The 26891-nt window shown below is 43.0% G+C and overlaps 1 protein-coding gene across 1 annotated transcript; it reads right to left on the reverse strand.

Annotated features, from left to right (window-relative positions):
* Positions 1-26481, reverse strand: mao (monoamine oxidase). Its single transcript, XM_076110083.1, has 15 exons — positions 26394-26481; positions 14624-14718; positions 13475-13612; positions 7504-7608; positions 7289-7380; positions 6899-7040; positions 5646-5795; positions 4698-4857; positions 4516-4612; positions 4171-4224; positions 4017-4074; positions 3824-3921; positions 3455-3566; positions 3115-3177; positions 1-3018 (listed from the first exon to the last, which is right to left on the reverse strand). Exons 1-15 carry the CDS (start codon positions 26446-26448, stop codon positions 2863-2865), a joined length of 1575 nt encoding a protein of 524 aa, XP_075966198.1. The 5' UTR covers positions 26449-26481; the 3' UTR covers positions 1-2862.
* Between the last annotated feature and the right edge of the window lie 410 nt (positions 26482-26891).

A 26891-nucleotide genomic window follows, 5' to 3' on the forward strand; every position in this document is an offset into this window, starting at 1 on the left:
ACGAGTCAATTAAGTAGATTTATTTCACATTTTTTTTCCTTTTAAATATCACCAGCTTCGTTTGAGGAATCAAAGACATCAAATAATGGGGGTCACAGGAAGAGTCTCAAATGCACAGCGGGACACGAGGGACGGAGGAACAGAAAAGAACTGAAGACGTATCAGATGCATTGTGTCGGCTGACGGCGTAAGTACTGTACGGTAGCTCGGACGGACGGACAGAGTGTGCTGCCTGTGTTTGTTCACTGAAGTCAGAAAGATTTGAGAGAAAACCTTTTCAAATGTGAGCACATTCATGTGCATGTGCTGGGATGAAGAGGGAAGGGAAAGGGGAGGGGGAGGGGGGGGGGGGGGACACATAGTGAAGCACTGTAATCACAATACAAAACACACACAGACTTGGCTTCACTGGAGATAAGCAGTTTGATCAACTCAACAGTCTGAGCTCCATTATTCACGTCTGACACTGTGTTTACACGCCTGGCTTTACCTGAGTCAAGTTTATACTGAGGAGGTAGCTCAGGTAATACAGGTGGATGCCGAGACACGAGGACAAAGAGGGACATGGGGTCGCTTTGCTCGTCCACTGTGTATTGATGGTTGCTGATGACCATGGTCAATCTGACCTCTAATCTCCAGTGCAGAGTCACACAGGCACTTGAGAGAAATGACAAAAAACACTATGACTTCCATTAAGGCACGACAGATAACAAGACACACAGACACACAGACACACACACACACACACATTTTGGTAGGAGAACCGTCTCTCAGTGGGCACACAGAGCTGCACACACAGCACAATGCCCTTCAACACAGACGCACTTACAGAAGAACTCTTTTAGATTCAATCATGTGGTTTTCTTTACATCTACTTCCAAAATCAGATTTCTATTTTCTGCTACGAAGGAGGAAAAAAAACACCCCGACAACAGATTGCTGAAATCGAAGTGCAGCTCGTCATGGATTGCTGTTGAAGTGCTTGCAATGTGGCCAACAATTACTATTCACTGCAAGTATTCTGTTGTGTTTTTCCCAAAGAATTCAGTTTTTTTTTCTGTCTAATCTTTCTGGGAACAATCGTCTGTTTTCTTACATTTATTTCACCAAGAAGCACATTTTGTATGTTCGTTAACAAATATGCTACATCTCACGGGCTTTAAACTTATTAGATTCTCTATAAGTATATAGTACAATAAAGCATCTGTAATAATGTAAGTCTATTATTGTTGGGAGGCCCTCACTGCAGGCCGGCCACATCTTTCCATGGTGGAGGGCTCAGAAATGGCTTCCAATAATAAGATTTGAAACAAACTTAGCATTGTGCTGTTTAGTTAGCTACAACACCAGCCACTGTGTTACTATATTTATGAATGACAAAAAGTAAAATATACAATAGTTATTGTTATCTAGTTTGAAGAAAATACATTCGAATGCCTCCATTACATTTACCAAAACATAACAGAGCAGCTTGGTAGAACTACATTACCCCTAAATACAGGTTTTAATGAAAGGACAAGGCTTGTAGTGCATTTCTCTTTTTCTTTTTCTCACTGTCAACAACTCCCATGTAAACAATTCACTATTCTGTCTCTCAATACTTTCCCACTTCCCTACCCCGTTAGCCCCTCGTCCGTTTCTTCCTACAGAAGATGTAAATCTTTTGAAAACGGGTCACGAATACACAGTATAGTTAAAGGGCCTTATTTCCTTTAACAGCTGGCCACTGTCATTTTCAGCGAATGTTACTCAAACAGCAGTGAATAGTGCATTTGGACTAATTTCAGTCGTGCATTTAGTGCGTTAGTGAGTAATATGAGGGATACATTTAAAACAAGGCTAGTGAAGGTTCTCATATGCCGTACATTGTGAAGCCTTGAGGCAAATTTAGGATAGTTGGATGTTCATCACGATGGAGGAACAAGCCAACCAGTGCAACAGTGTGGGTCATTTATGTGTTGTTTTTTTTTAACTAACTGAGCTCTGAGGCACAGATGAAGAAGATAAATCCGGCTTTTGGAAACACAGACAATACTTCATAAAAGTAAATGATTAAAGCATTGATGGGATTAGTTAATAGAAAAAAGAAAATAGAAGCTCACCAGCCTTATCCTTAAACCTCCTCTGTGATTTTACGACGGGCAATGGCACAACTCTATTCTGGTGTTACTGGATCTCTACAAACAGCTACAGCTGCTTGGCCAGAATAAATTAGCACCTATAACCAGCAGAGGTAATTAGACACACCGCACACACACACACACACACACACACACACACACACACACACACACACACACACACACACTTTATACAAACTCACACTCCCAAATGCATGCTCACAAAAGCATGTGCGCATGCATACAAACAAAGCTCATACAAACACACACACAGACAGAAAGCATGACGAGTTAATAAACTCACATGTAATCAAGAATGTGAATATCATTGGCAATTTATGGAATATTCATTGTAATATATATATATATATATATATATATAGTCATATATATTTCCTTTTTAAAATTGATTCTGTTTTTCCTTCATTGGTTTCACAAAATCTGAATCTCAGATTAATTGCAGACTTAAACTGAATTGAGGTCTTCTTCTCTCCTCTCACACCAGCATCTCTTAACTCCTAATCAGCACGTTTCTTTGTCTCACTCTCTCTTTCCTTTGTGCACAGAGTGTTGGTGCATTAGTGTTTCGTGTGACCAGTGTTTTTCTAAAACACTCTATACTCGATATAGTTCACTACTTAGAAGTTTGGGCCATAAAGTAGTGCACTAGAAGTACAGGAGTGTCTATGGAGGTGTGCCGCCCGTTGAGATGCAGAGGAGTGAGGTGACGGTTTTGGGCCGTTTAACTCCGGGGCAGGAGGCCCTTCCTGTAGGCCACCAGGCCGGCTGCAGCAGCAACAGACAGGAAGGTGGAGAATCCCACGAGATTAAGGAGACCACGGACTGAAGGCAAATTTCTCTCCCAGAAGCTGGTGTCAAAGGGGAACGCTGGGACTTCCTGTTGGAGGGACAGAAGGAGGAGTTTAGGTTACATTAGTTTGACTTTTGAGTTTAATTTGCTCCCAAAACAATTGTTTAGAAAGATCTCCCTCACCAAAGACTCGGGCTCCGTCTGCCAGATCTGACTCTGGTGAATCATGTTCATTGCACACAGGACCTGCAACAGAACACATTGGTTGTTAAGTCAGAACACTCAAGATTTATTTATTTTAACACCATGTGAATTTTCTTCTCAGAACTCTTGGCAAGAAAGCGAACTATGCACACATTTCAAAATGTTTTTGCATCAATTAGGCTGATGATGTCACATGCCTAATACACACCAGGCATACCTGGTGTGAAAGCTCGAAATAGCAAATATACATTGTCAACTCCACTGGTAAACATTCTAAATCTCTTTCGCTTTTCCTGGGTGTTTAGCGGTGACCTCTGACCTCTCTGGCTGCTCTCTCTCCGGCCTGCACTGCCCCCTCCATGTAGCCACTCCATTCTGTGGCCGTCTCTGTGCCTGCGAAGTACAACCTGCCGACCGGCTCCCTCAGCACCCTGCAGACAGGAAGAGACAGAGAGCATGAGAGGTTATCGAGTTTAAAAGTGGCCTTTGATTAAATTAGTCTCCGCAGAGCACAACTACTGCATAAAACCAACCGCAAATACATTTTATTACTGCATCGAACTGTTTTGTGTCAATTCATCTTTCATTCAAAGCTGCAGTTGGACAGTTTTTGTTGGACAGCGAAGAAATTCAACGCGAGAATCGGGACACGATATTTACTGCGAGCAACTCCATCTGTGCGACTTACTTGCCGTACTGCGTAAGGATTCCTGGGGGGAAGTAGGCCGTGTAGCAGCCCCCAGAGTACTCCTCTTCACACCAGTTCTTCTCCTCGTAGTGCACCGGCTGACAGACACAAGTGGACACATGAAATGGTTTAACTAGTGATGCAGTGCCACCGTAGCAGCGTGACGTTTTGCCGGTCTGTATTCCAAACTCACATGCAGAGCCTCTTCTGAGCCCAGCACTCTGGAGTAGATCTCGCAGATCTTCTTCAACCTAAACGCAAACGAGACGACGTGTTTGGATTAAAACCCGCTCTTGCAGCTTGTGCGGGCGTATTAAGCTGCTGTGGTGTCTCCGCCGTGCACCTACCTCTCCTCTTTGGTCAGCCCCGACAGCTTTCTGCACTTGCGGGCAAGGATGAATCTGGAGGAGAGGGAGAAGAGAAATATCATCCACTGAAAATATTCACCACTGAAGTAGTGAATACACAATTCCAGGTACACACAGTGTGCACTACATGGCCAGATGTGGGCACACTGCCCACACACTTTTTTTGTGTGTGTTGCATTGAAAGGAAGTCTTAATACAGCATGATGCCAGACTTTAAATCACATGAGACAGTCACACATGGGTGTCATGTTCAGGTGTCCGCATACTTTTGGCCATGTGGTTCCGGGTACATAATGATAACATGATGTTATTTAATATGATCACCCCATAATGGCGGGTATGGCCCCGTCAGGCTTTGTGTCATCCAGTGTCAGGCCAATGGGAGCGCCTTCCTCTTCTATCACCAAAGTGCCACAGTAACCTTGGTGACGCATAGAACAAAGAGTTTAAAACATGAAGTACGACATATACTTCGGGTTTCCCCGTCGCTCCGTCTTCCTGCGTACCCTTTTTCCTCCAGAAGTTCTCTTTGTAGTAGACCATGCACTTGATGACAGAGCCCATGGGGACGCGGTGGATCAGCTGGTTCCTCAGCGGGGGCAGCTCGGGATTAAAGTGTATCTTCAGGTTCAGACCGGGAGGCGTGGCCACGATCACGTACTTGGCCTGAGACAAAGACACGCATCATAAAGAGGGAGGCGATGCCGACACAAACGGGACAGGGAAGTGTGGGCTGAATCACACGGTCGAAAGGTCGACAAGCTACCAGTAGATGGCAGCACAGAGTAATATTGCCAGCTGCACGTTGTGAGTCAGACTGTTGGTGGAATGTTAAATGATGTCACATTATGTAGTGTGCAAAACCTGCATGTGTTACTACACCAATAAGTTTACATTGATAGCAAACATGGCTGCAGCGCTGGAAGAAGTACTCAGATTGTTTTCTTCGGTAAAAAGAACCATTACGTTAACGTAAAAAGAATGTACAACATGTACTCAAAGTTTCATAAGTAGAAGTACACTTTGTGCAGAAAAATGACGACTGTAAGTGATATATGATGACATTCATGGATAGTTAAGACTGATGCATCCATGTTTTTAGTTTAAACTACATTATAAACTGTTGATGTTTTATTCCAGGCCTTAAGGTGATTAAAGGAGGAAAAAAAAAAAATTGAAAACATAGTTTTACTTTACAAATCTGTTATCAGTTTTGGGATTTTTCTCTAATCTTCACTGTTTTGTGAAATAATGGTTAATTTGACCTCAGTTATTAAACTGAAACTATGACGTTTAGAGGAACAACGCATTTTTGGTAGACCTGATAACAACTCATACATATAGACAAAGATGTTTTTTGAAAGAAGTTACAAGTTGGGTCACTGTTTTAATCTTAAAAGGCACAAACCCCATCGACTCAAAGCTCCATGACTGTATGGCTGTGACATGCTTACTGTGTAGCTCTGCTTGTCCAGCGTCTCCACCACCACCATGTCTCCGCTCTGGTCGATCCTGTAGACCGGAGACTCCAGCTTCACTCGGTCTCCCAGCTCCCCGGCCATGCCCTCGCTGATCTGACTGGAGCCGCCTACAAACTTCCTCTCCTGCAGAGGTGGATGGAGAGAGCAGGAGTCAGTCACCGACGCCGTCACCGCAACCACAGGGGGCGGATGCAGCGAGACGGGAACGCTCTGGTTTAGCTTTTTTTATGCTCTACCTGCAAGTTTCATATTATATTGGGTAAAATTGCTTCTATCCAGTCTGATCTTTCTGAGAGTACGACTCTGCCAGGCTGATAATAACTACATTTAGGAGTCAAGCTGACAAGATCTGTTGCTTTGTTCTTCTGTTCTCCTTCGCTGCAAATTTCAACATCTTTAAACCAAACTGGAAAATATGTTTTCAAAGCTCAGGGCCAGCAACTGCTGAATGATGGAGAGGACTCAGGGGTTGGAAATGAAGTGCTGCCAAAGCTCTGATGAACAAAATGACAAAGACAGTGATCTTTCCCATGTGGTTAGTGTCAAGATCTCTCTGCTTTCCCTGATTAGAAACACATTGTGTGCGCGCCACTGTGTGATTTGGATGAATTCGCCTGCCAGTCGCCATTGAAAGATTCTGAGCTAAACCCAAATGGGTGCTGGCAGTGAAAGAAGGTGAGTCAGTGTTTGTCTCGTTTGATTAAAGGAGTTTCAGCTTCTGAGGAAAATTGCTTTGAAAGTGAAAATCACCGAACTTGCCTTCAAACGCAATACTTTACGCCTTACATGTGTCGTGGCAAACTTTGTAATCTGACTCTGACAACAAAGAACGAGACAAAAATGTACTGCGCACACACACACACACACACACACACATGCATGCGCCCATAAACATGTGTGCTAGCAAACGGGACATGACAACAGAGCTGGCCCTGTTTATCTAAACACAACTCCCTTCCTCAGTGGCTGTGGCAACAGGGAAACTCTGCTTTAGAAAGTACGAAGACAGAATGTTCTCCCGCAGCACTCCAAAAAAACAGCTTTTGTTTGGCTCATAATTATGCGAGGTTGATCAGCAGCAAACTGAGGTAAACTAAGCTAATGTTACAGGGCTGATTTAAGGGGCTGTGAGATCTCTCACCGATGCTCAACTTCCTGGTTTGCATGAGTGAATGTATTTCTGTGGGCTACGAGGAGCTTGTGTGCGCATACACACAAAGACCCACCTGTCCTCCGTTACTGGTGGAGAAGATCCTCATGGTTCCTCCGCACTGCTTCACGTACCAGAGGAACCACAGAGCCGACACCTCGTGGGGTTCAGAGGTCACGTTCACGTTGACAAACAGCTCGGCGAAGTGACGAACGGTTCTTGAAATAAGAGAGAGGGGGATTCAACCAACAGTCCTACACAAGTTTTTGATTCATAATCATTTTTTATTTATAGTATATGGTTACAGACTCTGTCTCCAACTCCCTGCGCTCGTATTTTGAGACAAACACACAACAAACAAAGATGAATTTGACTTTCTATAATACCGTTATCCTGCTGTACTGAGCTATTGCTCTCACTCTCGTTAGGTAGGACATTTAATATAATTCCGTCTTTTCTGTTCTACCTGGTCCAGCAGATTTTCTTAAACAGCTCCTTCATGGTCATCTTGTCCCACTCCTCAGCATGAGGAGCTCTCCAGGGAGCCTCTCTGGGAATCTGAAACACAGTAGGAGGAGGAGGAGGAGGAGGAGGAGGAGGAGGAGGAGGAGGAATTTAGCAAAGATGAGACTCAACGAGTGGAGAGTAAAAGCAAAACAACAAGGGTGATTCTTGCTTTACCTCCTTGCCCATCTCGTCCATTGTCCTCCACAGGTTGTTGAAGTCCAACAAGACGATGGGGTTCCACATGGGAGGGAAGGAGCCTTTGAACGGGTAAGACTTTCCCTGTTGGACACAAGTCATCATCAATATATATATTTTCAAAAATAATTCTTATAATCATCAGTTTTCTACATGTGGAATCACTGCTTTTTACGAGCAACTTAAAAGTTTGCTTTCTCACATTGTATGCAGATGTGTCACATTTCAAGCTGCTCAGAGCCACACTGTTGGAGACGGACACGTGTTGACGTCAGAGTTTGGCTGGTGGAATATTCGGCTTGTGTTGGCTGTTTTAAGTTAGATATTGATGTTGAAGTTACAGACGTTTCTTCCTAATTACAAGCAGTTTATAAGGCAGGAGACACTTCTCAAAGCATCTTTAAATGCCTGTTTCTTTGAAAGGCAGCATTGTATCCCTGAGTTCCTTATCCCGCTGAATATGTAATGTACACGAGCATCCAGCATTACAGAGCTGCTAATTGAATGGTTTTCATGTCCTTGTGTGGGTTTTTAAGGTAATTCACACCCTGCTGAGGGCATATTTTGAGGAAAACACAAACTTTAAAGATAGTGAATTAGGTCGAAGTGAAAATATTGCTATTTGCCTTCGGGAACACGCTACGCCGACCTCAAATGTGCTTAGTCAGAGTGACTGTAGAACAGCTCGTTTTAGTTGTGCAACATTTACCAACTGATTAAAATACTCAGAATCATCAAGTCTGATAGGATTGTAAATCCATGTGCTGTGCGTCTGTCTGGACTGTTGCTCTATTTCTCAACCACACAATTGTGATGGTTCCAAAGGGACAAAGGTTACTCTCAGATATGGACGTGCAGAACTAACTCTGGTTAAAGGTTGTTCTTTTTAGTTGTTTTCTAGCAATTGTCTCTTAGCTGTGTGAGGAGGGGACAATCTGTTGAAGTAACCATGGATATTCTCTCTGGCATCACTGGCATTTAGCGTGACAAGTACATTTGTTTCAAACCCCAGCTTCCGCTGAAAGAGACAGAGATTGGCTCCATATGGCGAGGCCTTTGTGTGAGTGCTCTCAGCCTCACAGTGGATCATTATTCTGCTGGAGCTGCAGGCCCAGAGCACAGGCCGTCTGGTCAACCTCTCATACAGTTTTAATGGATCGGGCTCCACCAGTATTGAGTTAATAATGGCCTCTTATTGAATACATTTTCTCATTTTGGCTCCATTTCACTTTTTCCTGTAAATGACAAAGTCTCTCCACCTGTTATCTGGCCTCCCAAACACATTTACTTTGACACGAAAACATGGAAAAATAGGGTCCAGGTTGAAAAATTTGCCTTTAAAGTACAAAAAACAATGATTGAATATGTTGCTTTTGGCACTCTATAATCTCTTAGGTTAAAAAAAACACAGAAAACTTCCATTTAAAAAGATTATTAATAATATAACAGCTCGTCTCCTTCCTTTGGATTCCCACTCAAACCAACTGTTTTTGAGTTGTAAACAAACTTCTGTGTTGACGTGAAACCTGTCATTTGCGTATCATCCCGCAGACTTTTTTGCCAGCTGGAACATTGTTCATTTGCACATACCACCCACATTGCAACGATACAAGTTTCCCTTTAACCCACTATACGCTACCTGCAAAGTTAGCAACTATCTGGTGAACATAGTGGAGTGTTCAGGAGCTAAAGAGACAGATATTTTCCTCAGCTGGTGGAGACCAAAACAGAGCTAAAAGGAGAGTGAACATTGGACTTACATTCATCATGAAGCCAGAAACACTACTTCTAATGTATGCTTCTGTTCTGTTTCAGTAAACAAATATTAATGAAGAAATAGAAAGTCTCTCTGGCTATTGGTTGTCGGTTTTGTGGGTTAAAAGTTGATATGCACTATGTTTTATATTCTGATATATGAATCTAGAGAAAAATAGTGTTCTAAGTTCATCTGCGTCTGATGTCTCATGAGGCTACCGATGAATGTTATCTTTTTTATGTAGATTGCAGGCAACATGGAAACAGATAAGGTAGGCACTTCTTTCTCTATCATTGAGTATTATAAACAGCACAATCATCTGCCATTTCTGCCAGTGGCCCCGTGAATGTGCAAACATGCACGACATCCACACTGCTGCAGGATCGATGGGACAATCGCACGCTCTCTTTCTCAATCTCTGATAACCGGGGAGAGTATTTAATCGAAGTCTGTTTCCCCGTCTCTGATAGCGGTATAGCTCATTAATAAATCCAGTGCTGAGAGCTGATGCTGCCTGTAAGGCAGTAGTTTGCTGATTAGGGAAACCAGTACTGGCCTTTTGGATTACTATCTGCCATAGAAAAGCTGATTAGCTACGCAGCTTGCTTAAAAGCTAGCCCTAATTACACAAAGGCTTGGCACACATGCTGGTTTACCACTACTCAAGCTGCTGCCCTGTGACGTGATGCAGACCCTTTCATATAAATTTAATCCAGCGTGCTTTCCTCTGTTATTGAATTCAGAATTTAAACTTTTACATGCTGCGTCTGTTTAGAGCTTATTCATCTGAATAGCTTCTTGGCTAATCCAAAGCTACTTACAAGCAAAAGACAGTGTGGTTACACTCGCAACAACACACATGTTTAAAATCCTGTGTGGTGAAGAACAGGTAACGGTTGGATTTATTCTCTAGTGCTGATGAGGACAAAGATGCACAAATCAAAGGTTGTTTCTAGATGCGATACAGCAGAACGGCCAGTTGCAGGATAACAGATTCAATAAGAGAGTGCTGCTGCAGTTCTGTCATGTTTAGATGTTAAGTAATGTCTTTGGATTGTAAGTACTGGACTGTATATCTATTGCTGGATCAGGATGTAATCAATTTGTTGCCTGCTTTGTCATGTTGATCATGATGAAGACCCAGTAGAGTCAGTCCATTAAAGCTTTGGAGCTTTAAGGGTGTGCCTACACCGCAATACATGACTGATCCCTGTGTCTTTTCACTCAGGAGGCCAGAGAGCATTTAGCGACATGCTGAATAAAGACCTGCCAACCCGGGCTTAAATGCATGGTTAAAATGGTAAGGTCCTGCCTTGTCGTGGTCCCGCTATCAGTCTTTCTGTACTGCACCCATGTGTTCATTTTGTCTGTAATGTTAATGCCGTTTTGTCCTAGAATGCACCAACAGGCATGCGTGCGGTAGCTTGAGCTACACAGACAAAATGCTTAGAATATCACCGGCCTCATTCTTTACGTATTGCAGTGGGGATTCAAATTTGTACGCAACATTTTTGCAGACTCAGCTGTGAGATCAGCGGCTCCAGAAATAGAGTTCGTCTCACGCCTCCAAACATTTGCGTGCACAGATGCATGAACGCACAAATGCACAAACACACAAGCATACCGTAGAGGTGAGCAGCTTTTGATGAAGCATGCTGCCATGGAAACCAGCCAGGAAGCTACGAGTGTGTGAGAGTGAGTGTGTGAGAGTGAGTGTGTGAGAGTGAGTGTGTGAGTGTGTGAGTGTGAGTGTGTGAGAGTGAGTGTGTGAGAGTGAGTGTGTGAGTGTGTGAGAGTGAGTGTGTGAGTGTGTGAGAGTGAGTGTGTGAGAGTGAGTGTGTGAGTGTGTGAGAGTGAGTGTGTGAGTGTGTGAGAGTGAGTGTGTGAGTGTGTGAGTCTGGGCCTTTGAGTGGATCTTACAGTGATAGTAGCTAAGGAGACACACTCGCATAGGAGCTGCTGTAGAGAAGAGTATGGACGGATTCAGTGCTCACAGGAACACTTCACATCACCAGCGCTGTCCACTCAAGTCCTTTACTAAACCACAGATTTATTCTTTAACTGCTGTCGGAGCCAAATGTCATGCTGCTGACATTTCACAGCATTGCTGAAGTAGGTCAAGTCAATAATACATCAGTGCTAAGGACAAAGTGATGAGATGAACCTGAAGCCTAGAAAACCAAGCTTAAACTGGATTAGTACTTATAGCAAAACAATATAGTTTATATTGACAGACGAATTAAGTAAACCATAACAGAGAGATTACGTTGATCGGGTTAAGAGACGTATGTCTTAATAACAGAGCACAGAGGTCTGTTTGTGCTCAGTTATGATCTGGTATCCTGCCTGCTGTTTTTCCCTGAGAGGACAAAAAGTGTATCAGCCCCTTCAAGTTAAGACTTACTTTATATTTGTCTGTTTGACTGGACAGATGAATGTAGATCACAGTAAATATTTACATATATGACACTTGACTTTTTGTTTAAGTTGCAATCCTTAAGATAGTAGTTTATGTGCACACACACACACACACACACACACACACACACACACACACACACACACACACACACACACACACACACACACACACACACACACACACACACACACACACACACACACACACACACACACACACACACACACACACACACACACACACACACACACACACACACACGAGATTCACTTGAACCGATGTTTACATGCACTCCAGTGTTACTGTTCATTTGGCCTCATTCATAGAAGCCTCCTGGTTCCCTGCTCGCTCTCCAGCAGTGATATAAGGTCCGTATTAAGATAAACATGCAGCATTTCCTACCAATGCTACTCATTAATACTTTTATTGTGAAAAAGCCACAGGAAGTGTAATCACTTTAAGTGTGTCACTTAAAACGCGTCTCCACCAATCATATTCTGATCTTTCTTACTTTTGTGAAAGGGGAATTGCACCGGTAGACACAATGAGCCGCGTTTCTCCGTTAGCAAGGTGAACAACTTAGTTTGAGCATGCTAGCGCTGTTAAATGATATCACAAATTTATCGTAGGTTGATTTCAGGGTGGTTCAGGACACACAGTAGGTGTACAATCACTGCTATAGTGGAAATCCCTTATATGGGAGTAGAGAGGCAGTGGTCAATAATATGATAAAACACTAATACAATAACCCTGACATAAATCGATTTAAAGCCTACAATACTGAGTTTATTACTGATTCATGGGCCAGTATTTTTGTGTGTAGTTCTCCTCGGTTTAATTACATTGAGAGGTTTTTATAAAACTCCGGGCCTTTCACGCGTGTAGATGAAAGTGGGCGGTGGACATTCGCAACAGGTTTCTATCTAATGGAGTAAAAAGTGGGTTTGTGTATGTAAGTTTGTGCTCTATACACCCCGAGGCCAGAAGCTCAAAGTCCATCTCTGAAGTTACGATTCAATTACTTGAACACAGTCTATGTTACACACACACACACACACACACACACACACACACACAGATACACAGAAAGCTGCCAGCCATTGATTTACAGTAAGTTTGACCAGGGTACAAGGCTGCAGCGGCAAATCAAATCAGGAAGAGGAACACAACTGTGTTAAGGACAGCGGTGTGCCCACACTAATGAGATATATCGCAAAGAATAACAAGAACAAATATGGCCTCTTCCTTCCTTCCTTCCTTTTTTTTTTTGCTTTGCGGTTCCTTCAACCACTCAGAGAAAATAAACTGTTAAGTGATTGTATAGGAGACACCAAAATCCTCCATGTGTCCTTAGCAGAACAGCTTGCCATCCTACATTCACCAACATTATGTCTATGCTGAAGGCAACAGCTAGCAGGGGAGTCTCACTAAGAAGGTAAAGAGTCTGGAGGACGGGAGATGATGTACAAATAAAAGCAACAAAGATATTTGTCAGTCAACATGGCTGTATCAGGAATAGTTTGACATTTTTGGGGAAATCGTTTTCTTTGCTTTCTTGCAGAAAATTAGATGAGAAGATCAACATAAATATGAAGCCCCAGCCAGCAGCCGGTTAGCTTAGCTTAGCATGTTTGCGTTATCTTCTGGAAACAGTCAACACTTACAGCAGAAATCAAACTGAAGGACAGTTAGCTTGAACAGATCAGCCAAAGCTCGGAGTAGAATATTATCTGCCATCCTAAAACAAACACACACACGAATGCTGCACTCACATTGACATAATGCACCAGACTCTCCTCCTCGTTGACTTTGTAGGTCTTAATGCCGTACTCTTTGGCCAATCGGAGGATGCGGTTCTGAGTTGGTCCGATGTAAGCTCCGCCCAGGTCAACCCACTTCGTCTCCTTATTCTGAAAAAGAAAAGAAAAACACATCGTAACATGAACAGATGAATAAGAAAAACGTTCACTTTACTAGATAATGCTCAAAAGTATGCTGTTGATCACAAAGGTTTTACTGATAGGTATGCATTTTAGGAAGCTTTTTGTAACACCTCGGACATTGACTAAAGATGAAAAATAGCCTTTTTGGCTATGTCTGGCATTTTTATTTATTAATATGCAATGTCCCTTCTCAAATAAACAGATACAGTTGGAGAGAGTTTAGTCCTGCCAATTAGACCACAACTTTTTTTTGTCTCAATAACACAGATTCTCATCACAAAGAACAGAGCCTCAACATGGAGTACCACAAGGCTCGGTCCTGGGTCCACTACTTTTCAGTCTTCATGTGTTGACACTATACTATAATCATCCATAAGCCCATTATCCATTTCACTGCTATGCAGATGACACCTCACTCTATATAGCTGTTGATCCTGATAGCTTACCTCCCTTTTTACTCCTCTTTTCCTTTGTCATCAATTTATACATGACCCAAATATTCATCAAGCTGAACCAGGACAGAACTATGGTCCTTGTTGTCGGTCCAAAAGAGCAAAGTTAAGACATGTACCTACAGTCATTTCACTACCCCAGCACAAAATTGAGCGTTATCATCGACTAGAAAAGCTTACTATCATTTACAAATAAATTGCCAATGTCCGACCTTTTCTTCCTCCAGAAGAGCAGTTTGTGAAAGGGTATATTAAAAGTAGGCTCAAATAATGCAATGCCCTGTATGAATCAATTGCAGCTCATACATTGTTTGACTTCCCTCCTCTTTTTAAATGTATATTTACATTCCAATCGTTATTGTCTACATTTGAGCTGCATTTTGTGTACGAAAGGTGCAATAGAAATAAAAGGTATCATCATTATTGTTATTATTCTTAATAATAACTGAAGCACAACAGAACTCTACTGCACAAATACTGTTTTTAATAGCAGCATCTGGAGCAATGTGAGCTCTCCTGGTCTCACCCGCACGGTGAAGGTGCGACCACCGACCCGGTCCCTGGCCTCCAGGACTACAGGGCTCAGTCCATTGGCTTTCAACAGCTTCGCTGCACTCAAACCTGCAGACAGACAGAGAAACAGAGACGTGAGTAAGGGCACATACAGTACACTTCCTGCACCACACATAGGCAAGATTACACTTGTAAACTGATTGTGCATTATTGTCATGTGTCATTATTGTCATGTGGTGGTGTACAATGGTGTCTGTTTGGAATGTGAAATATGTGGGACTGTGGGGAAGGTGCTACTTTTTTCTTTAGCCTTAATTCCCTAGAAGTGTTCTCTCAGTAGAGCCACACAACGGTGGATAAGGTCTGTAAAACTTTATGATAGATTGGGTAAGTGCCACGCCTTTCTTGACATGTTTTTTCATGTCTTTGTGAGGCTGTGTTAGGTAACTTTCAGACAGAATGGATGGATTTTTGTAGAGAAACAAACAGCGTGTTTCATCTGCGAGTCAGCCCACCATGGTACCATTTACAGTTCAATATGTCCGTTTGATTTGTGTTCCTTCCTGATTTACAGCGTGTCGTTTCTTTCTTTGTACACAGGTCTCTTGTGAGTATAATGTGAGGGATGAAACACCTAACATTTGCCTTTGGAATGACTTGATATGGGAAAGATGGGAGATCAGGGGGGAAAGGGGAGAAACACTTCCACGACAAACCAGCTGACCTGCCGATCATGTGAACAACAAGAAAGGGCAGCACGAAGAGCAGAGCATGACGTTCACATATACTGACTGACCCAACACAGAGTCTATGACAAAACAACAGCTCTTCACACACTGACCTCACGCTATCGCTGCCATAAAAAAGACATAACGTAAAGGCACTTAGGCGTGCACACACACATGCAGAGGATTAGCGTGCAGCACTGGACTACATCTGTGCTGTAGACGTTTAAAAGCACAGAAACAGCGTAGAGACAGAGAGCGATATATATGAGATGAAGATGAGCGGTTACTTACAGGATGCCACTCACTGTTAATGGGCATTAATATGCAGCTATAACAGCCTTCAGTCTTTTGGGGAAAGCTTTCTACTGCAGGGATTTGATCCCATTCAGCCAGAAGAGCAGCAGTGAGGAGAAACACTGACGTTGGGCTGGCAAGGCCTAGCTCGCAGCCGGAGATGCAACAGAGTTCCCAAGTGGGAAGAAATGTTAGTTATCTTCAATGTTACTGAAAATATAAACACAAGAGTCTCCTGGCTTATGGAACAAACTTAAAAGGTTCATGTTATGGCCACCACTTAGTACGTCCTTGCTGAGGAGAGGAGGCCAGCCAGAGCACGATAGTAGCTGAATTCCTCCTCAATTGACCGAGAATTTTAAAGAACGGTGTAATCTTAAGCTTCTGCCGGCTGTTAGCACACGACATTCATTTTAAGGTCCCGTTTTGGGAGTCGTAGTCGACTCCTTGCCATACATTTGCTTGTACACTGTTGAACCATCTACTTTTTATCAATTATCCAAATATTTTCTTACACCGAGACACAGCAGAACAAAACTCCATTTCTTAAGTGCAAAGTATTTGATTATTCTGATTTGAGTCTTCCCAAAAATGCATATCTATGTTTCCAACTGAGCCTCTAATCTACCTAATGTAACAGTAGTTTAAAGGTCAATTTAGGGCCAGGCCCACAGGAAGAGTGAGGCCTCAACCTTCCTTCCAGGCTAGACTATGTCATAATGAGGTTCCTGTATTCAGTTTCACAACGACCTACTCATTGTTAATTTCCCAGAACAACACCACACGCTCGATTAGAGACAAATAGAGAATCTCTCTGAAGTTTCTTCACTAACGCGCTTAAAGCGCTGCGATCAAAATTCTAATTATTTCAACTTCTGTCTTGGTTTCCGTTTATCTTTCAAAGCGCAACCAAAGAGATAACGGCTACAACTGTTGCTGTTGCACAGAAACAGTCAACAGGTGATTGTTCTTCCTTTTTATATATATATATATATATATACACACTGTGATTTAAATAAACATAGATGGGTTATGCATGATTATGTAACAAAGCCAGTTTCCTTCAGCAAGGTGTTCACAAGCCATAACAATGCTCCAACTGTTAGAAAAAGGTGTGGTTGATGAGATTGATGGCAGAGATCTGTACCAGCTAGTCAAGTCATTATTTACACTCAAACTGTTCCCACAAAGTTGGAAGCACTCCAAAATACCATTGTATGATAGAAGCATTAATATTCCCTTCAATGACACTTAGGGCCCTGGCCCAAACCATGAAAAACAGCCCCTCCGTAAACCTTTGGTGTGCATCTATACACCTCAGAGCTACACTCTCAGCAGGCACCCACATCTGTGCAAATATTTTCCTGAATTCCTTTCTTACCGTCCCGTCTTCGCCCCGCTTACGCTCTCTTTCCAAATCCTGCTAAGCTCTGTTGATGCTAGCAAAGTTTGTATAAGTTTAAACATAGTTTGTCCCGTATTACCCAACTTCAGCCCGCTCTCCTTGTACAAACACACGCAGCCTGCCAGGCTTTGGAGAAAGCATTAGCCATGACAAGAGGAGGCTCACAAATCTCTCACCGGTAAATTGATGCTATTACCTGCACTCAGCCGCAAAGGTCAGTCTCTGTCCTGAAAAAAACAAAGAGCATCTGTCTGCATCTCTTTGTTTATGCCTACAGCAATCACTGCAAAAAGTAGCATCCTGTTGGGATATCGCTTTGATCAGAAAGCTTGTTTGGCTTAATGGAGGCATCATTTTGTTTAAAAATAAAGAAATATGAGTATGAATATGAAGAATAGATCAGTATAAAGCTTTCATCACTTCAAAGACTTCAGACTGAGCTCCCCCTTCCCTTGTTTATCCCCCCCCCCCCCCCCCCCACCACCATGAAATGAAGAAGAGGACTGAGCTGCACTACTGGAAAAATCAACTGAACTTCAGCAGAGAGGAGAGACAGAGGGTCAGATTCAAATTCAACTCATGCAGCAGGGAGGCAGAAAAACCCAAAGAAAGACGTGAAATGACATGCTTTAACTTGAGGAATGTTTCCTATGGAAAATCTGTTATATAGGCTAAGTGAGAAAACCACTGGACAAACATCTGCTTTCCTTCGAGTTGTTTCTTTCGCTGCTGCCACACGGTGACGCAAGAAGAACTGCATACCCCACACTCCCGACCATTCACACTGACATTCACCAGGCTGAGTGGGTGTGTCCGCAACGTTTAAAACTTCAAGAGCGGTTACATAACAAGATGGGTTTACATAACCTTAATTGTTTTCCCATCTACTCCGAGCCATGACAAATATGCCTGAGGGGGGGATACCAAATGGATTAAAAAAAAAAACACAGAGAATCAGAGAGAGAGAACACAGATTTATCCTCTTCCTCCTCTTCCTCACATATTTCCTCTGCTGTCAGAGGCTTTCTGCACCTAAAGACATGCTTCATATTCATCAAACGAAGCGCAGTCGTCCTGTCATCTGTGGCGCTGCTGGTGTGCATTCAGCAGTGCATTGCCCTCCTTTTGTGCATGTGCATTTAAGGAGGTTGATTGTACTGTACGTCTACGGCTCACAATTCTCATTTGTAGGCCGACAAAAAAGTGTGTGCAGAAGGAAACGGAGCGAAGAGACATTCTCACGGCACCAAGCGGGAGGCAGAGAGGGAGTTGAGGCTTTGTGCTCATTAAACATCAAGTTCACTGAGCTGCTAATAATGCATCTTTTGTGCGTCTGTTTTTATATCGTTTCAAAGTGTTTTTAATGAATTTGTACGGCATTAATTTTCCAAACCTTTCTGCGAGTAAAGATTATATTACTTAACAAACAACAGACATCCAAAATATGTTTCTCTCAGGTGGAATTAAAGTAAGTTGTGGCCTTTGTAAGTGTTGCTTCATTAATGTGTATTTTCTATTTCAGCATTTCCACTTCTTGGGGCCGTCCCTGCAGCTTATTGTGCAATAGAAGGCTGCTGCATTACGTGCAGTATCTAAAGCAAACAAGACACAAAGAATGAGCTCAGATTGAATGTGTGTAAGCCGTGGTGCTGTAATGAAGGTGAATTTGTTCCTCTGATTCTCCCTATACTGCAGTATACCCCCCCCCCCCCCCCCCCCCCCACACACACACACACACACACACAATGCTCATCTCCTCTCCACCATATCACCTTGGGGCTCTGGTTGACCTAATTGTCTAGTCTATCTAGTCTATAGATGTTTTGACAGGAAAAAAATAAAACCAAACTATTTTTTATTGGCTTTTATATTTTATTTAAGTTTCAGAAACGCTTCATATTTATGTGCTTGAGCCTGGAGGTGAGCGACAGTCAGGAGTGAGTTTCCGGCACTTTTTGTGCAGATCAACAACGCTAAGCATGCGCGCGCACACACACACACACACACACACACACACACACACACACACACACACACACACACTAGTCACACTCCTTTTCACTTTCTGCCCTATGTGCTGGAGAAATAAATAGAGGCAGACACTGTTTCCTTGACAACTGTAATTGTCACTGTAACTGTATTGTAACTGTATTTGCAGACACTCAAACACAACACACACAGATGTCCCCGCTCAAATATGTCTCAATATAATTGTTTGTACGATTGAATGTGTATTGTTTAAAGCCCGTGGCTGTTTTCCTCCCCAGATCACCGAGTGAAGTCAGCGATGATAAGCACCATGGCTCCGTCGGTTACATTGATTATTGGCAATATCGACGTACAAGACGATTAATCCCAGAGGAAGTCAGAGGCCAATGAGAGTTGGATTTAGGTGGCAGATCTCTTGGAAAGCATTTAGAAAATGTTCAGGGTCAGGAGTTGGAATATGTTGACACTTTTATCTCCAGCCCCCTGCGACTCTGAACAGGATTCAGGAGAATGGATGTATGGGTGTAATATGGTTGTTATCGGTGTTAACAGCTGCAGCAGTCTGGTTCCCTGATTTCTTGTTTTCTGGTTGTCAGCCTGATTATGTCATAACTTAAATGTGTCTAACCGTGTTAATTTAAGAATTTATCTCTCCACTGCCACTCGGTTCCCTCAGTATTCCCCCTCGTTCCACGTCTGGCTTACCACCTGTCTTTTCCCTCCCAATTGCTCATGCCATGTTTTGTCCCCCAGTGTTTCCCATGTGTGATGGTGTAAATCACATTCGCAGGCTTCACTGACAGCAGATGAGAGTTGACATGCACCTTCAGCTCAGAATCCACCAGCAAATCTACAAATGAAACGGCACTTATTCTTCACCCTTATAGGGATACAATGCTTTGAATTGTTTTCTGACCAATAGGCAACCTTTTGTTAACCAATCACAACCAACAAGATTAGTACCTTGCGTGCAGGATGCTGTGGTTTAAGTGCCTGAAAAGCAGCACAGATGCAACGATAACAGATGCACAATGATGCGCAAGCTGAGTCGATACTTGAAGGTGGAGTTAAAACACTGCAGACCACCGATTGGTCAGAGAGAATTGTTACTATCACGTCAGGGGACGTCCTGCACAAACCCACCATTTTTAAATAGCCAAGCTACCATCAATAGCGACCGCAATTTCTTCATTCACTCGACACAGATGTTTTAAAAATGGCAACCCGCAATACCACGTCGTACAATTGACGAAGTGCATTTTATTTGAAAACTTCTGTGTTTGTCTGCACCTCGGCAAAGTGTTCTTTTCACAGGAACCCAAACAAAAGAAAATCCATTACTGAGTGACAAGTGAGCCACTTGAAGTGGGACCACCTACAAGGCTCCATATTGATCCAGAGGGGGAGACATTTACGAGACACGCATGCAATCACATTTTCCCCATCTCACGTTCTCAGCGACACTGATTGGACACGGATTGGCTGTTTACTGGCAACACACTGAGGAGCAATATTGTAAAGCAATTACACGATGGCTTGAAATTCAGACAGACAGACGTGAGAAAGAGCGGACAGGAGAGTAAGAGTGTTGGCATGAAGACAGGAGTTTTTCAGGGAATATTTTATAGATGAAAACTGCTCTAATCACCAGATACAGTATTACAGATAGAAGGATGCAGTTGACTCTTGTTAGATGTATATGTTTGGATGACAAGTCGCCACTTTATAGGGGGTTGTGTGCCGGACCAGACATTTTAAAGTTAAATGTATCAATCTTGTGCTCTTTGAAAGCAAAATAAAAAAGGCTAGATCTATTAAGAACTGTGTGCATTTAATCATAAACACATTGGTTATATAAATATGAATGGTAATGACACGGCAAAAAAATTATTAGCATGGTAAGCAAGACAGGGTTTGTGTTGCCGGGCATCCCCACAGACCTCTTAATATTTAATTATTTAAGTATTTAAACTGAAGGAATAGTGTCTCGCTAACGTTACAGTTTACCTTCACACAAACGCTCAGTGCAGCTCACAGAAAGTCAGTGCAATCAAACAGCTGGAAAGACATTTTGTCCGACAGAAAACAGAAAAAGAAAATAGGAACATTTCCCACAGAGAGAGAGAAGGACTTTGTGTTGTGCAATCATCCATCAGCTTCATGTGGGTTTTCACCACAATCAGTGTCATCGTTTATAATTTGAACACAGCTGAGATTACAGCTGCACAGTTCTCATGGCTTTACCTTCCACACACAAGACAAACACAGAGGCGCAGGCACGCAGAGAAATTACAAATGGAAACAGACACGAGGCGTCCGTCTAATGATTGTATGTGGCGGCTCAGCCAACCGGTTCCCATGTTTGCACAGCTGGATAGAGAAAGTGGTGTTCCAGGATTGCAGACATAGATTGTAGACAAGCTGTCAGAGAAGGTTCATGGTGCCTTAGGAGCTTTCAGACTGAGTTCAGGTGAGTTCAGCTCAACTTACAGGGAGTTGAGTTTGGTGTTCACAGTAGCGAGTCCCCGGGACCCTTAGGTGGTCATTTGAGTGGGTCCCCATAAAATGTGTGTTGTTTTACTAAATTATAGTGTTAAACTCATGTTTGACTTCCATACTTAAATACTTCACTCAGTTGCTTCCAGTCTCTAACACATTTTACCAAATCAGAAAATCTGTATATTTTTTAGAATAACTAAATATCTTTATTCAAATATATATTCTATATATATATTTATATTTATACACCCATCTTGAAAATAAAGATACAGCAGTCAAGTCAATTAACCTTTTCCTAAGCCCCGCCCCTCATATCTACTGCTACAAGCTGTCAGAGCCACGTTACCATAGAGCCCACACTGTAACTAACTGCACTCCCTGAATGAATATGATCTAATTCATGGAAAAACTTAAAAAAAGCGATTTGAGAGAGACGCAGACAGAAGGGTCAACAACATGCTTTTGAAGGCTATATCCAGGATGTCAAGCTGATTCAGCAGTAAACAGGTTAAAAAGATAAAGAAGCTAAAGCTACAGATCACAGTGTGAAAGTAAAACCTCATCACCTGGCGAGCGAGACAGAAGACAATGAAATTAAGTCACAATGCTGTTCCTGTAAAGCCGGGTAGGTCTTTATTCTCTGTTACAATCAAAGCAAACGCAGCATGTGTAGACATTCAGTATACTGTCAGAAGCTAGCGTAGCATCAAAGTGCTAATGCTATTTAACGATGTGCTACATTCTCTGCTAACGTTAGCTACACAGGTTTTTAACGTAGAAACGTCTCTCTGCCTCCACAAAGCCATCCTGAAAATGAAGAAAATCTGAAACCACTGCGAGAGAGTCCATGGAGCGGAGCCAGATAGTTGTTGGACCCTCGTCAGACCTGGCCAACGCTGCGCTATGATTGGCCAGTGTGCATATGAGGGGCGGGACTTAGTGTGAATTATGTGTCCTGTGTGTGAAGCCCCTTTACATTACTGTACAAACAACTCTGAACAAACTGAATCAAAAGGGGCAGTGCAGAACAGCCAGCGCCTCAGAGCTCACATGCTTTCTGTTTACTATGTGTGTCATGAAGCATCAGGACATACAACTGACCTATTTTACAGCGCTGATGAGCGTGAACTCCACAGAACAGTCCCTCCACTACCCACCACTGCACCTCCACTACTTCTTGTATTTGTATACACTCGTACTTTTTCTGTGAAAGTTTGGATTATGACGTGTCTTAATATTGTCAAATCTTGTGGTTGTTGTTGTGTTGCCTTAATGTTGTTGTGATTATATTACAGTGGTGATTTTCTTGACATAGAAGTTATTCTCTGTCTCTGTTGCTTAGCTTATAGCTAACTGAGGTGCATTTAAGAAGCGGTGCACTGTCCCTGTCAAATAAACAGGATTCGGACATTTTCCCCATCTCAAACGGTGGCATCTTAACTCACAGTGTTGCTGGTCCGAGCTGTGCAGAGGAGTGCACGTTTGTTGTGAGTTTTCTGCAGGAAAAAGGCTCATTTTGATACCTGGCCTGCATGATCTGGCAACCCACTGCCCCTCACTGTCAGCCAGCTGCAGCTGAAGAGGGTTATAGAGCTGCAAACAAACACAACTGTGCTTATAAGCCATTCGAGACAGAATATCCTTCCCAAAGCGAAGACGATACGGCCTTGCCTTTACGCAACACATTTGGTTCACAAATGTAATTTGTCACTGCACGCATGGAAAACCTCCTCAAGAGAACCGGCCCTTCGATTCTATTAAGCATGATCTAATTTAATAGACTATTAACTTTACGGCGGACTTCTCAGGGTGATGGCCTGTGGAGAGGAGGAATACAGCAGAGTTTATAAGGCCACAGCCCAGCAAGTGCAGCCAAGTTCTCTAAATCATCTGCTGCACAGTTCATCGGGGATAACTGCACTATGGGCTGACTCAAGTCAGGACCAAAAGAGTCCCGACCACCACTTACTTTTTGCACAGTGTTTCAACGCTTCCATCCCCTTTCCAGTTCCCTAGTTACTCTCCTCGTAAGCACTAATGTCTCTTTCTCTCTTCCCCAATTCTATAAGACACTCGTCTTTGTGCCTCCTTCCTCCTCTCTTTGTTTCCCCAGTTTGCCTCGTTTGATTTTCCCACATTCACAGCTGCTGAGACATAACAGGAAGAAGTGGTTCCCTCCTTCTCTTCGCCATTTTTTCTGTTTTCCGCACCCTCCTCCCTCCTCCCCTTCTTCCCCTTCCTCCCCTTCCTCCCCTTCCTCCCCCCTCTTCCTCTGCATCCTCTCTGCTGCTGGTTTGATAACAGGCTGTCAGAAGTGTTTAATGTTTCTCAGAAAGCGCTGGCTGCCCCTCCAGGGCCACAGTTCTGCCGGTGGGCGGCTGGCAGGCGGAAAAATGACAATTGCATTTGCAGGCCAATGGAGAAACAAACATCTCAGGAGAGAGGGTGGTACGGAGAGAAGCACAGGGAGGAGAGAGCTCTCCCTGTCCCCCATGTTTCATCTGTCCTTTGATTGGACAGTGATTGTTATATGTGGACCTCAATGGAAGCCAGTAAAGGGCAGCAGTATAAACAAATGGTGTAATTACGAGACCCTAATGTGACACTAGGGGAGAGGGGGGAGAGGCAAGGGCCAGGGGGGGGGGGGGGGGGGCTGTCTGCCAGTTTTATTCGATTAACTTTTTTTCTGTAGCATTTGTTTTGCCTGTTTGACTGGTATTTGAACTGACACTGACCTAAATTCTTCACTGTCTGACACACAGACGGACGTGCAGGCAGGCCAGCAGTCAGTGTAAAAGAAAGAGGACAGCGGCCCGGCAGGGGGAACCGAAAGAACAGGTTCAATTCAGGAAAGTGAAGCCAAATAGGGAAGCGCTTTAAACTTGCATTCTTTCAAATGGCCAGCAGGGTCGACTCTTCTGGTTGCAAAAAGAAGCCTGATTGTATAGAAGTCGATGAGTAAATGACTCTACTTCTCATTTGTTTGTTTCCCTCAGTAAACATTGTAAACATGAGTTTATGATCTCAATCGCTAATATCAAGTCTTCTTCAAGACAACATGATGTTCATTTAGTAAATGATGGTCCATTTAGAGTCAAATAGACCTTAAATAAAGCAGGGTATGCTTTAGGGCGGGGCTAACATGTGATTGACAGGGAGGGGGACTACGTCCACTTCTGATATGCAGTCGATGTTTTTATTCATTCTTCTCGGTTCAATCTCTATAAAACAAAACAATATTCTCAACATAACAAGTTGACGGGTTTTAAATCCTCCAGCTGCACTTTGACCCTGAAAGACTGACTGCTCATCTGCACACGTAACTTGAGTCGTAGAGCTATAAAGGGAGTGCATCTGTCTTTATAGCTCTAACTTGATAAGACCAAGTTGTGTGATACCACATTGCAACTCTGTGATCCAACACACAAGATACTTAAATCAACATCTCCAAGACTTTGACCCTATTATTCTGTTGCAACTACGGAATAATAGATTGTTTTCATCAACAAGGAATCCTGCTTAAAGTTTCATGAGATAGAAGAAAAACCAAAAACAAAGACAAAATGCTGCACAGGGAAAAACAAAAACACGAAACTGGAGGATTGCACACTAATGAAGGAAATGCGTTTTTGCCTGTGCTACATTTTGTCTGTGAAAGCCGAATAACAGGAACAATCACATTAACGTGGATGTGGGAACCCTTTTGTACTCATGAGACGACAGCAATCTGTGATCTTCTGAATTACTGGCAAAATACAGAGACAATCTGTAATTCAGACAATAGGGACATTCATTCAGTTTGGGAATATTCCCATTCCGGGAACAATAGTGACCCCCGTTCCTCAAATAAAATCACGTGTTACTTAACAAGACAGTGCACTTTCATATAGGCCTGGGCAACATATTGATACTATATTGATATTGTGAGATGAGACTAGATATCGTCTTATTGGAGGTCATCATTTCGTCATGTGGCATTTATGTAGTCTTTTCATGTTTTTTAAACAGTAAAATAATGTAGTTTTCTGAAATCATTAGACTGCAGCTGTTCTATTATTTGCCTTTATATCCTCATTACTGACATCATAAATTGCACAAATGGTCAACCCAACAAATATCATTGCATTATCGATATCACCGTATCCGCCTGTAAATATTCTGATATCTGATTGTTATTCACACCAGAAACCAGAGGGCACATTAGTACTAATATTGTTATTGTTGGGGGACCATCAGTCAGTGATGGTGAGCTTGTAATTAACATCCACAACAGCCTATTACACACGTGACATGTTATTATGAAGAAGAAGAAGAAGTGGGGCAAACAGCATCATCAGCAACGTTTGCAACACACACTATGCATAATGGAGAACAATGTATGCTGAAGCAGATGTAGACAAAATAAAAACAAGTATAGAGCTTTCATGAGGAGCATAATGCAATTGAAGTCATATCAGACAGAAACAACGAATCATTTATCAGACCCCCACCCCTCCTCCTCCTCTTATGTAATGCAAAGTATGCTCTGGCTGATTAGCTGTTACTTAACATGCTCTGCTGCGGTGATACACGGTGCGGAGGAGAGGAGAGGACGCCTCGTGGAAGAAAATGGATGTCACACCGTGGAGGAGGAAAGCCGGCTAAACGCCTGTGTTCAAATAAAACGACTAGAAAATTCGACAGCGGCTGTGTCACTTTCTTGCCAACAACACACGAGCAGCTCTTGTGCAACAGTTGTGCGGTTATCTCGCACAAAGCGCAGCGGCAAGAGGTGAGCGATTGTTTTGGATTCACGCAGTCTATAGTTTGACTCCCATCCGCCTGCGCACGCTGCAGCGCGCGACAAAGTTGACTGATGTTAGACCTACCCGATATTCCTCCGCCGACCACGATCACATCGTAAGTGTTGCCGGGTGCGGTCATGGTGCTGTCTGGTCCGTCTCTCCCCCCGCTCTGCCGTGGCTGAACGCAGAGCGCATGGAGGTGCGCATCTGTATTAAAAGCGCCGGGCAGGCCCACTCCCACCAGACTCCGCCCACTGATAGTAGAGCAGCGCACTGCCTTGAGAGCTGGGGAGGTTTGTTGGGTTTCATGGACCTGCTGAGACAATACTTTTTTTTTATGTCAGTTACAGGGGCATAAATATAGGCCGTGCAAGCAGCGCATGGGGAGGGGGGTCAGAGAAGATTCACTACAACAATGTGTTACACAGGAATGGGCAGTTGTTGGTGGGTTAGAATGGTATAAGACTATGTTCTAACAAAATCTACTAATAAGTGAAACATTCGCAATATTTAATCCCTCGAAAAGGCAAACCCAACTCCCGTCATGATAGCTTGCGCTGGGGCCCGTCATGATTGCTTGCA

This window comes from Anarhichas minor, unplaced genomic scaffold (genome assembly GCF_050575085.1).
Source record: "Anarhichas minor isolate MPS153535 unplaced genomic scaffold, ASM5057508v1 ptg000004l, whole genome shotgun sequence".
Classification (NCBI taxonomy): domain Eukaryota; kingdom Metazoa; phylum Chordata; class Actinopteri; order Perciformes; family Anarhichadidae; genus Anarhichas; species Anarhichas minor.